Here is a 14124-nt window from a genome sequence, read left to right as displayed (position 1 = left end):
ACTTTTTTGTTTATTGTATTTCCTCTTGGGCAAATGTCTGCCATTTATAAACGTTTTTAGAGCAAAATTTAATACAATGTGTTTAGACTAATGTTAAAATATGTCCTAGATCTATGTTACATTTATTACTACACCTATTACACCTCCCGGGGAGAAAAAAGAAGAATGTTTTTGTTTACCGAAAATGTTTTTCCAACCATATGACAGTTTTTTAACACTAAAAGTTTCATACCACTTTTAATTGTCATAAAGCTTTACGTTATTTTTATGCACTTTTTAAATTTATTTTTTACCTTTAGCACAAGGTTTGTGTCTTCCACTTGCACTATCTCAAAAGGACCTTGAAATCGTTAATCAAGTTTATCCACCACACTATTATTTTCTATACGCACTTTATCTCCTACCTTATAACTAACATTTTTCCAATTTTTATCATACAATTCCTTTTGTTTGTTTTTTGAAGCTATTAAATTATTTGGAGCATCTAGCCATGCAGTTTAAAGACGAAATTTTAGTTGTTGTGGATAATCGTCAAAATTATAAATTGGTTCTCGATTTGAGTTTAAAATATTTGAAGGAAGTCTACTTGTTTTCCCAAAAACCAACTCATACGGTGTAAAAGGCGATAGTATATACTTCCGTGCTTCACAAGATTTAATTTTAACACTGGAAATATTCTTTTATCTGGTTGACGACGTTCAGGAAAGGTATTTAAATATAATTCACTGGCTGCCTCGGAATTTTCATTAGACAGAAAATAGCACTTTAACATGTCAACTTTTTCGTAATTTTCATACTTTTTTTTTTAATTCTCTAAATATTTGAGCACTATATAGCTCTAAATACCGCAAATTCAAATATGTTACTGACAGGAGAAATAAACAAAAAAATATAATAAATTTTCTATCTGGATGTCACATGACATGTGTGTTTTTTACCAAAGCCTACTTCTATAAAAATTAAAAGACTTGGAAAATGGAAAAATGACAATGTAATATCGGAAATATCGGAAACAGCTAAAATGAGATATATGGTGTTATATATTTTTAAAATATATTTTTGAAAAATAATGACACAAATTTTGATTTTTTGTTCTCGTTTCTGTTAAGTTTCTCGGGTTTTCTGGTTGCAGAAAATTATTTTTAGAGTCATATCATATATAAAGTTACTTTGTTTGTAATTACTATTATCATTCAATTTAAGTTGATATTTTCGAAATTCTTTTTGGGTAATTAAACGCAACTCAATAGATTCTGTCGGACGTTTTAATATTTCTGCTATGACAGGGTGATCAAGCCTGTCATCCACCGATGTATTAATGTCATTCGATTGAACCACCGCTTTATCTCTCACTTGTGCCCGTGTCATAACATTCATACCTTCACTCAATCTACCACTAATTCCCTTCAATCAGAATCTAAAATAACCCGTGATAAAGCGTCTGCTGTTACATTTTCTGCGCCTTTTACGTAGTCTATTGAGAAGTCGTACTCTTCTAATATAAGGCGAAATTTCGTTAACCTACTAGATGGGTTTGTCATGTTAAATAAATAAATTAAGAGTCAATGATCCGTTAAAATTTTAAACTTTTTGACAAACAAATACGGTCTAAAATGCTTAACACCCCAGACAATTCCTTTCTGCTTTATTAAGAGGTCTCGACGCAAATGCTACTGGACATCGTCTCCATTTGATAAAACTGCCCCTAATGCAAAGCCACTAGCATCAGTTCTTAGAATAAACTGATTATTCTCTGAAAAATTTGGATACTGCAGCACTGGCGGATTTTTCAATGCATGCCGTAATAATTCAAATGATTTATTGCATTCCTCCGTACATTCAAAAATACATTTTTTTTTACTAAGATTATTTAAAGGTTGAGCAATTTGTGCAAAACTTTTAATAAATTTTCTGTAATAATTTGCGAATGCGACAAAACGTTTTACTTCGTCAGCATTTTTCGGAATCGGATACCTATTTAAAGCCTTCATTTTTTCTGGATCAGGTGAAATACCTTCTGCAGCTATAATGTGGCCTAAATAAAGTATCTGCTTCTTTAAAAATTCGCATTTACTTGGATTTAATTTTTAATTGACATTTTGCAACCTATGCAAAACCTTTATTAAACTTATATTGTGATTTTGTAAGGAATGTCCGAAAACTATCAAATCATCTAACTAAAGAAAACAAGCATCGTAATTTAAACCTGCCATTGCTACAATCATTAACCTTGAAAAAGCACTAGGACTGCTTTTTAAACCCATAGGCAATCTTTTCATTTGGAAATGTCAATGGAATGTTGGAAATCTTTTCATTGGAATTGTCGTACTCGACTCACACTTATACTATTTTTCTGAAACTCACATACGTCGTAGCTAAAAAGACTCTCCGTTTTTGGTCGAAAATTTTTTAACCTAACCTCTCTCTCATTTATATTTAAAATTTTTGTGGGAACTTTTTTATCTTTTGGTGCAGCAATACCACTGGCCACCATCACACACTTCTTCATTCAGTATCACACATTCCTTATTCATACTAACAAAACAATACCTTATTACTCCACATCGAGGTGGAATAATAATATAGTCATCTGTTTTTAATTCTAAGGGCACGGTAACTCTAATATTCGATTCTGAATTAAAACTAATTTCAAATTTCTCATAATTAATTATGCTTCCTGTTGACGATAGAAAATCTGAACGTAATATATCCTGTATACTAGAATCAAAAGTTTTAATAATACTGAAATCATGCAAAAAATGTTCATTACCAATGCAAAATAAAATATTTGCCGAACCTACTGATAATGCCTTGTATTTTTGTTTTGTTATAAGTATCAACACTACTCCAATTTCTAATATATTCAGCAAAAATGCAACTAATGCCGGCTCCTGTATCAATCAAAAATTTAAACATTCGTCCTTCACATCTTGCATATACATAATTTATCCCATTCATACCAAAATTCACATCACATTCATTTTTAGACTCGAAAAAACCTATCTCCACTACTTTCCTCAATTTGTGCTCCCTCAGCAAAGTAGCCTCTATGCATGGTCGTACCTCGACCCCGATTTACTACCGCTGAGCCCCGAGTCATCGAACGTCCTCGCAACTGTCCTTGAAACTTCGTGTTTTGGAATATTTAATAAATAAATTGGAATATTTTATAAATATTTAATAAATAATAATTATCGTCAATTATTATTTATTAAATATTTATTAAGTTGTTATTATTATGGGAATTAAAATGTGAATGCGGAGAATTATAACTGTAATGGGACTGATGGAAATTATTGTTATTATTAAAATTGTTAAAATTTGGTCGTGGCCTAAATCCACGGTTATTAAAATTTCTTCCTCGTACGTGGTACATAGAATTTTGTGGTGATCTGCCTATCTCAGCTTCTTTTGCGCCCATTATTGCGTCTTTTAAATTTTCATAAATTCTGGCCTTTATAATAGTTCGCAACTCGTCGCTTTTTAAACCATTGGCAAATGAATGAATGTCCAATTTTTCATTTATTGGTTGCAAAATTTGAACTACCCTATCATCGTTGACAATTAATTGTTCTACTACTTTAGCAAATTCTTTAATACTCCTATTTTCTTGTCGAACATTGTGTAATTTACGTGAAATTGCCGCTGGTGCCTTTCTAGTCAACAAATTGTTTTTCATATCTGTGATTAATTCTTCAACCGTATTATACTGCGTTTTAAGTCGTAATTTAGCACTTGTAGACACCCTTGAAAACATACTTAATTAATTGTGATTTCTCACTGGCATCTAGAAAATCGTTATATAAGTCCATAGCTTCAACCAACTTTTTTGTCACGTCTTCCGTACCATCCATACTTGGTAAGAGGGACGCGGATGTCCTTAAATCAAATTTCCCCGACTTGTTTTCCTCGACAATATTACCTACCGGATAAGAAGTTCCTAATGACATATCATAAGTATTACTACCCGAACTAGTAGTACTACCTGGCCTAACTACTTCTATCTAACTTATTAATAATAACCTACTATTTTTTTTAATTATTTCTGATAAAACCTATACTATCCTCTATTGAATCATTCGTTTCAGCCGTTTTAAAATATTTTTCTCCTAGCTCATTAAATTTAAGTTCTAATTTTGCTAAATCTGAAAATAACTTATTGATTCTCTCTGGCTTTCCTCGTCTATCTTTCGGCTCTTTTTTAATATTATTATAAAATTTACTAAGTATATCCTTTAAATCTAAAAATTCCTTAACAATAGTCATTTATCTAATTTCCTACACAAACATAATAATTAAGATAAAATATATCAACGCAATTTAAAAGACTTACTTTTATTCCATTCTGTCCCATTCCTTTACTTCGTAGCCTACAGAAGTTCGTGGCTGGCTCTGATTTCTCTCCTTATCTTTTTTTCCAACATCTTCTTGCCTTGTCGCACCAAAACCCATACCACAATGACCAAAATGAGGCAGAAGGCTGCTATGCCCAAACCTTCACTCACAGAAATTCGCAACTTTCCTACAGGAACATCGGCCGCTACGCCACCACTATTACCAGCTTGCGTCATTATCACTTCTTCCTTAGATTGATTAGTGCCCATTTTTTAAAAATATGTAATTTTTTATTGCTCTAATTTAAAAAAATATTCATCCTTCCAATACGACTGGCAGGGTCGCCATGTAATATCCAGTTTAAGGGATATTTTAGCAACCAGTTCTACGCATGAAAGGAATGAACAGAAAAAACACTTTGAGGAACTTTTTACTACATTCTATTACAGTGTTCGTAAGTAACTGTCCAACATCGACCTTTTAATAGTAGCACTCTCTTAGTTCTACTCAAAACTAATTCACACTAATACACTGGAACCTAATTACCTCAATCATACGATGTATCCATTCAAAGATCAAACATGCACACATAAACTATCTAAAATATATTAAATAATATTTCATAATAACTATTCCTAAAGTAAACCTATAATAAAAGCTGTCCTACATATTAGGGAATAATTAAATACAATTTGTGTAGACTAATGTTAAAATATGATCCTAGATCTATGTTACATTTATTACTACACCTATTATAGCGCTTACTCGCTTAAATATGGCTCAAATTTATTTTTTTATTGTTTTTGTATTGTTTTTTTTTATGTTTTTTAACCATCATTAGCTATGACTGATCCTAAATAACATTTACAATTGTGAGTATAGCGGATTACCTAGTTTTTGGCGATTTATAAACGACACGCTTGAGTATATCGTCTGCATCAGATGATATGGTTTCCTCCTTATTGAATATCAGCATCCTTATTTAAATATATTTGGTTCACTGTTTCGCAAAATCGAATTATTGTGATTTGTCTGTCTGTGTTATTTATCGTATAATAATATTGATATATAAAGTAGTTTATTTTTACTATATAAACCCTTGCTAATTACAAACCCTCATAAAATCATCTATATTTTGATTTTTATAGATGGTTGTACCTATTAATGTGGAAATACTGTATATAGAAGGAAAACAAAGTCGTAAAGTAAAAATAGAAAGAAAATAAAAGTATTATTTTTTAACTAACTTTTACTTGTCGGCTTCTTCTATAGGCGTCCTAGGGGAGATCTACGTCATTGTGTTTGTTGTTTTGACGATATTTTATCTTTTGCATATTCACAATATGATAATGGTATTATTCCCGCCAAAGTATTATTCCCCCCAAGTGATTCCAATGTGAATCACTTTTCAGACAATATTTTGTTGGATTGCTTTTCTGCATATGATTTTGCCCAGGTAATAAATGAGCCTACTCGTGTAGCAGCTAACACACAAACTTTAATTGATGTGATTTATTTTAACAAACCCGCAAGTGTCGTACGTTCTTATACTTTGAATGCTGATTTAATTTCCGTACACCATGCAATAGTTTGTGACGTCAGGATTAAGGTTGAAAATGAACAAGTAAAATATAGGTCTTACCGCAATTTTAGGTTTTTTGACAGGAATGATTATCTTGCTGATCTAGAAGAACTAAATTGGGATAATATTTACCATATTTATGGTCTGGGTGAAAAAGTCGAGTATTTTATACAGCAACGTTTGTTCATTATTTGAGATACATGCCCCATTAACTACTTATTTCCAAACCTTATACTCAATTACCGAAAGCGTTAAATTCTTTATAATAGAAAAAAATAAAACGTTATCGAGATTTAAAAAGGTCTAAGAGTTTACCTGATTGGCTATTCTAGAAGCAACTATGAAATTCGGTGGTGGGGATGATTAGGCGGGAAAAGAAAGCATATTTTGAACTTCATTGAAAAAACAACAATAGTAAAAAACTATGGAAAGCAATAAAAAACCTTAGTCTCAGAAATTCTTCTAACCATTCTATACCTGAAAACCTTCAAAATCCTGACAAAATAAATGATTATTTTTCATCAGTTTATAGTTCTTCAGATAACTGCCCAACAGTCGAATATTTTCTTAATCATATATTTAGTCCTGATCTCCAGTTCTCATTTCGCTTGGCCACTGTAGCAGAAATTTCAAAAATAGTTTTAGATCTCAAATCTACTGCCTGTGATAGTGACTGCATCTCAGCGAATATGCTCCAACACTGTATTCATCATCTTGCTCGTCACTTGCCTCATATTATAAACTCCTGTTTGGAAAGAGGTTGCTTTCCGTATGTTTGGAAGACTTCTCTTATAATGCCTTTAGCTAAAATCAGTAGTCCAAAGGACTATTGCGACCTTAGACCTATATCCATTATTCCAGTAATTTCTCCTTTGAATAGAGGTGATACTATGGCGCTCGTATATTGCTTGACTTTTCTAAAGCTTTCGATACGTTGGATCACAGCTTGCTTTTAGCAAAATTGACTTATTATGGATTCGATAATAATTCACTAAAGTTCTTTAGGTCGTATCTTTCTGAAAAAAAGCAACTGGTGGTATGAGAAAATCAAGCTCAGTCAAACCGCTCTTATATAAGTTCTGGAGTACCACAAGGATTCGTCTAGGGTCCTATCTTATTTCTAATGTACATAGCAGACATGTATAAGGTTGTTAAATATTGCAGTAATTAGGGCTTTGCGGATGATACGCAAATTTATTATTCTTTTAAAGCTGATGACGTATTGAGGGGTTGTAGTAGAATAAATTAAGATTTGTCATGTATTTTAACTTTCTCGTCGAGCAATAAGTTAAAATGAAATCCTAGCAAGTGTTCTGTAATGTGTTTTTCTTCAAAAATTAAGAAAAAAATTGTCTTGGATAATCTACAACTATTTGTGGGGGCAACGCAGTTAAAAATAGTTGATAACATTAAGAATCTTGGTGTAATTTTCGAGGAGAACTTGAGATTCAAAATCCACGTTTCTAAAGTAATTAAAAAATCCTATTTTGCGCTCAAACCATTGTACGCTAATAAATAGAAGTATCATTAACCAGAAAGTATGCAAGAAATTATGCGAGTTCTTAGTACTTCCTATTATGAACTACTGTAACATTTTTTATGTTCCTTGTTTAGATAAAGTCACCGTGTATCGTTTGCAGAAGCTTTAAAATCAGTGCAATAGCAATAACTTATATTTTCTTAATTTTTAACTTAAGAAAATATGACAGAGTTTCCGAAAAAATGTGTACTCTTGGATCGTTGCGTGTAGAGAATCTTTATCTTTATCAGTTGGTCGTTTTTGTGCATCGACTGCTTAGTACATCTTCCCCTGCTTACCTTCGTGAAAAATTTAGTTTTCGAAGAGATGTGCACGACGTCAATCTAAGATATATAAGTAAATTATCGGCTCCTCGTTTTCATTCTGCCTTATTTCACAGATGTTTTCTTTTTAATGCTGTTTCGGTGTATAATGAACTTCCGAATTCACTTAAGTGCATGTCCATTGCTAGTTTTAAAGTAAAATGTGTACATTTTTTTTCTTCTTTTTAAGTTTTATGTCATTGCTTATTTTCCAACTCAAGATAGTTTTTATGGATTTCACGGGTTTTCTTTTATCTTCTTTCGATAACTGCTATCTATGTAACTTAGGTTTATATTTTTGTCCATGTAATTAGAGGTTAAGTTGATTAGCCCTAGGATAGACTTCGCCTTTGTACATTTTGGTATAATAACGACATTATTTATTTATTAACTAAATTTGTTAAGTAAACACAAGCAAAAATTTAAATAAAGATCATCATTTTCACGGTATTAGGATTTATAAGATTGAAGTTTATCAGAATAATAAAACAAATATTTTAAAGTGCAGGCATCTATCCCAAGTTAATTGAAACTCTGTTTCACTTTAGGTGAGGATTACTTTTTTTCGTAAATTTTAATGAAATTCTTAAAGAAGTACAAGAAAAATCTCAGATTTAACGCAACTATCTTAAATTCTTAACTAAATGTAACTTTCTATTTTGTTTTTGTAAATATAACCTCTCAAAAACTTTAATTGTTTTGTTTCCCTACTATTGGCACAACTGAAATTTGTCAGAGTGACCAACATCAAAAACGAAAGGACACAATCATGCAAAATGGCGGCCATCTAGTAATGGTCATTTATTTTCCATTGAATTGGCAGTCCAGGTATATTTATTAAGTTCGCGGTTGTAACTATTAAAACGTGGGTCTCTTTAGTATTAATCTACTTTTTCTTGGAATTTAATATTTATGATTTTAGTCGACGACCTCCCGTGTTAATGAAAAAATTATCTTTGACCAACTGCAGAATTAACCAGTATTTATGAATGAGATAACGGTCTTATGAAGATATTTCTTTGTGTGTTTTAGGAGGCAGTGCAAAAATATTTCACATTCTAAGAATTACACTTAGAACATTGAAAGACTAGAATTAGTTCTATATTTAAATTTGCTTAAGTTTAATATGTGCACAGGGGAGGCAACAAAATACCCCCATTTTGTTTACAAACATATTCATCCTTTCTCTGTTTTTGCTGAAAAAGGAAATTTTCAGCTATATATCAACCCATATCATAATGTTAATTTAACTTATTGATGTTACATTTTGGATTAAAAATAAAAAGTAGAAATAGATACAAGCGCAAAAATAACATCTTCAAAGCAAAAAAAAATTAATATTCTTATTCCTAAAACCGCTTCTAAAATATAAAATAGTAAGACCGCAGGCAAAAGCTGATGTCATCTTGCGAAATGTCATCTTGACAAACGCCTTTGTGTTTACATTTGCAGTTATGAAATTTTGTGATTTTGTTTAGTTTTTGGTTAAAAAAAGGAAAAGGGTTGAGTCATTCCAGTGTTTTTGTGAATTATTACGATAGTAAAAGCTTGTGCCGTTTGTGCCGCACCATGGGAAAAAGGCGATTTAAGCCGATCTTTTCACAAGTAAATACCGATATTGTCATAACATATCAAGGGACAACTATCGTCATAAACGTAGAATAACAAAAACTTATTAAGAAATCTATAATAATTGTAAAATATTTAATTTCCATAAAAATGCTTTTTATTGAATATACCTCTACTTTAATGAAGTACGTTAAAAAAACGCATAAAGAGTTCATAAAAGTTTATAATTTAAAGCATAATCTATTAATAATAAATATTTATCATGAAAATATTTTTGACGACGTCATTGGTAAATACTTATTACTTGTGTTGGTGAAATCAACAATGCAATCGAGCGGCGTTGCCATGCTGTTGCCCTTTTCTCTAATATACCTTATATATATATATCTATATTCATTTAACTTTGAATGTTGACTTCTTTATAGAGTATCTCATTATATTTTATGAAAAAAAATGCTTTATATTTTATTAAAGAGGAATAGTATTGTTTTGCGTCTGTCAAAGTAAGTGACAACTTTATGATATTATGCAGTGTGTTTTGTCATTTCTACATAAGCATTTGGCATCATTGCATCAGAGATGTTGCAAGCAAAAAAACTGCCCATAGTTCCACAACAATGATAATTTTAGCCTTTGAATGTTCTAAGGAAATAGTTTGAATAGTTTAGAATATAGAATATAGTTTTTGTTTTTAGAAACTTAAAAGCTCAAATGCAAAAGTACAAACTTATTTGTTTTACTTTAGACACTTTTTGATCACATGCCTAATCCTTTCTCTTTAGAAATACAGTTTAAATATTTTTGATACTCACTGATATTGCACATTGGCTTTGCCGGCTTCCATTTTCCTTTGACACATTTTGCGGTTTTATTTTCTGCCATATTCAGTACGTAACCTTTCCCACATGCCAATCTTACTACTGTTCCGGAGCCAAAGGTATGATTTTGATCTTTTCCTGAAGCAAATTTCATTTTATTTGCATTAATTTAAAATAAAAAAACCTTTATACACATTAAATAACACATCAGTATTATCGGTAATATTAGTTATTCTTATTATTACATCAAAAATTTACATACCATGTTTAACAAATTCGATATTAACATAAATTTCATTTTGCAGCTCCTCGCAAGGACCTCCTTTGGTTCTATTATGATGGTTTTTTTGAGCTTTTGGTTTTTTTGTAGAGGTGATATCGTTGTCTGGGTCCGGAAGTGAGTCAAAATCATCTTCGTAACGTCCGTTATTATTATTTCTCCTAAAATTGTTTAAATTTCTACCGAATTTATAATTTATTAGGAAAACCTACATTCAGCTTAAAAATTTTAGTATAAATAATCATAACACGCATTTATGGTCCAAATTCTGAAATCAACAATCAAATAAATATTGCTCTAATTAAAAAAAAATGCGCCTATAGTTCATGCAGATTTTTAGTACCTGAAATAAAATTTTATATACATGAGCGTAACCGTTACAGAATTGTAACTTAAGCCATATTTTGCATAAGGAGTAAATATACCGAATGTCCAGGAACTCTACCCACAAACTTTACAGGATGATTCTTCAACAAAAAATAAGAAAAATTTTTATATGAATGTATACCCTAAGCATCTTATTATTATTATTATTTTTTTTTATATCATCTTATTATTTTATTCACAGATGTATTATATGCAGTAGGGGGCATTTTTTGACGTACCGGGTGGCCAAATAAGCGAGGTAAGCGGCTTGTTCTCAGGACCTGTACATCTGGCAACAATGGAATTTTTTCTATTATTATAAAAGTGGCCATGAGAAAATTCTGGAAATTATTTTTAGGTTCCGTATTTCACCGCAAGAGGGCGCAACTAAAAATTAAATAATAGAAACCTCTTTTTCTCCGAAAACTTTAATATTAACTTATACTTTTGATATTATTTTTAGTAAGCCTAGATAATTTGCTATAATTTTGGTTTATGAATTATTGACCTACGAACGAAAGTAGGGGTGGGGGAAGCTATAGAAAGTGGAATCATTAAAATCGCTGTAAATTCTAAACCACTTATTTGATTTTAGCAATTCAAAATTTATTTGCTAGACAAATGTAGCTGCTTTAAAAGTTTGATATTATCACTACTCTATAGTTTCTAATAAAAGCGCCAGAGGGCGCAATTTGTAATAATTCCAGTTTTTTTCATTTTGCTCTAAAAATTCAAATTGAATGGTATATTTTTGATAACCTATTTAAAAAGTAAATAAAATTTGCAAAAGTACTGTGAAAAGCACGATGATATCTTTGCTCGTTTTAAAGTTATAGCGAATTAAAGTTTTTTACGCACCGTGCCTAAACTTACGTACCGCCATCTAGTGTCCCGCCTAAAAATCTCTAATTAGTATTACCACAACTAGGATACCATGATGTTGTCATAATTAATAAATTATTAAAGCAATAATTGATTGATAAATTATAAATTAATAATACCTATGTATCACAGAATAACTGGAAGTTTATGTGACTTTCTTAAGGCGAATTATTTTATTAACGAATTTCTTTTTATATTTAAATTATTGTACTGAAAAGGACCGATTTTAAACCCAAACATATTTGGTATTTAATGCCTCGATAGGTGTTTAAACTGCTTTCCATCACATTCCAAACAAGCTTCAAATCTTCTTTGGGTGGATAAAACTGCTGTTTCGATTTCAGCAGCTGATATTTCATTTATTGCACCACGGATTCTGTTTTCCATATCCTGTCTTGTTGTAGGTGGAGTTTGGTACACAATATCTTTTAAACGACCCCATAAGTAAAAGTCTAGGCATGTTAAATCGGGTGACCTGGCCGGCCAAGGATATAGACTCCCCCTTTCGATCCAGCGCCCTTGAAAGTAATTATTTATATGATGCAAACGGGAAAAATGTGCTGGGCACCCGTCCAATTGGAAATACATGGTCCGTCTTACTTCCAATTTCAAATCTTCCATTAAAATAGGCCAGGATTTTGTTAAAAAATGCAAAAAAAACATTACCGGTTAATGTGCCATCAAAAAAATTAGGACCAATAATTTTCATTCCGATAATGCCACACCACACGTTTACACTCCAGCGGCCTTGGTGCTGGACTTCTCGCATCCAACGAGGATTTTCAACCGATGAATAATGCATGTTGACTTTCCCATCGCTACAAAAAGTGGCTTCATCGGTCCACAGAATCTGTGACAAAAAATCCCTGTTTTCGCGAATCATTGCTAGTATCCATTGGCAAAAATCAATTCGGCGCTCAAAATCATGATCGTTTAGAGCTTGGTGTAGGATTATATGGAAAGGATGTAGCCTTAAAATAAAAAGAAATACCTATATTCGAGAAGAAAGGTATAATAAAAAGATGTATTACCTGTGGTCTTTAAGTATATTTTTTAACTTTAGCTTTCTTCAGTTCTTCCAGTAGAACGACGCCTTCTAAATTTGGGCCGACTAAAACTCCCAGTATCGCGTAGTCGCTGTACCAACCGTGGAAAAATTCTTCTGCCATAATGGCGGCGATCTGGATACCGAAGGGCATACTGTCTTTCAGCTATTGCTGCATTTTGAAAGCACTCAAGGAAAACCGCAATCAAATTCACAGCTTCATTAGTTGTCAAAGGCATTTTACAAAAAATCGAGCAGAGAAAATTTAAAACAGATTTAAACTGGCCGTCTAATAAATATTTGACGTTTCCATACAATCCTTTTTAAAAGTTTCTTTTGTTTTTGCCGCCTACTATACGTTAACTAGACATTCTAAGGCCGAGCGCTAGATGGCGGTACCCATAAGTTTGGACTCGGTGCGTAAAAGACTTTAATTCGCTATAGCTTTAAAACAAGAAAAGATATCATCGTACGGTTTTTACGATATTTTTGCAAATTTTATCTACTTTTTAAATATGATGTCAAAAATATACCGTTCAATTTGAATTTTTGGAGCAAAATGAAAAAAACTGGAATTATTACAAATTGCGCGCCTATATATACCCTCTGGCGGTTTTCTTAGGATTTATAGGATAGTGATGAGATCAGACTTTTAAAGCAGCTACATTTATCTTGCAAATAGATTTTTAATTGCTCAAATCGAATAAGTGGTTTAGAATTTACACCGATTTTAATGATTCCACTTTTAATAGCTTCCTCCATCCATACTATCATTCATACGTCAATAATTCATAAACCAAAATTATAGCAAATTATCTAGGCTTACTAAAAATAATATCAAAAGTATAAGTTAATATTTAAGTTTTCGGAGAAAAAGACGTTCCTTTTATTTAATTTTTAGTTGCGCCCTCTTGCGGTGAAATACGGAACTTAAAAATAATTTCCAGAATTTTCTCTTGGCCACTTTTATAAGAATAAAAAAAATTCCATTGTTGCCAGATGTACAGGTCCTGAGATACAGCCGCTTACCTGGCTTATTTGGCCACCCGGTACAACAAAATAATTAAATTTTATCGGTCGCGTCCGTCAGGGATTTATCGTAAATATTTTTTAATAAAAAAACAGCAAACGATTGAATTTTTCTAAAATAAATTTTACCTTTTAAATCCTTGTTTAGTTTTGAGCAAATTTTTATTCTTGCGTTTTTTATATTTGAGGTTTTTGCGTAATTTAATAAAAAACATTTTTAGATGGTCAAATATTATGTAATATTTTACTCAACAATTATTAAAATTTTCCCAAGTTTATTATTTTGAAATGAATATACTTTATCTTTTTGGAAAATTAATGCTATTTTTCGACATTTTATACGATAAGGAAAAGCAAACCGCAAGTGATTTTTAAG

At 31.4% G+C, this 14124-nt stretch overlaps 1 protein-coding gene and 1 long non-coding RNA gene across 4 annotated transcripts in view; one reads left to right on the top strand and one right to left on the bottom strand.

The window, feature by feature from the left end:
• The window catches only part of LOC126734965 (uncharacterized), a 202465-nt gene that overhangs the window by 43714 nt on the left and 144627 nt on the right, over nucleotides 1-14124 (bottom strand). For all 3 annotated transcript variants that reach the window (XM_050438833.1, XM_050438831.1, XM_050438832.1), the window contains 2 exons: nucleotides 10409-10587; nucleotides 10141-10284 (listed from right to left, as the gene is read on the bottom strand). In XM_050438833.1, coding sequence (XP_050294790.1) covers nucleotides 10141-10284; nucleotides 10409-10587 — 323 coding nt within the window. The remainder of the gene's footprint in view (nucleotides 1-10140; nucleotides 10285-10408; nucleotides 10588-14124) is intronic.
• LOC126734980 (uncharacterized) overlaps nucleotides 1-14124 on the top strand; it is a 31875-nt gene that overhangs the window by 187 nt on the left and 17564 nt on the right. The gene's annotated exons all lie outside the window — the stretch shown is intronic.

This window comes from Anthonomus grandis, chromosome 4 (assembly GCF_022605725.1).
Source record: "Anthonomus grandis grandis chromosome 4, icAntGran1.3, whole genome shotgun sequence".
Taxonomy (NCBI): Eukaryota; Metazoa; Arthropoda; class Insecta; order Coleoptera; family Curculionidae; genus Anthonomus; species Anthonomus grandis.
The sequence above is the reverse complement of the archived record's forward strand: the minus strand, read 5'-3'. Positions and strand labels throughout refer to the sequence as shown.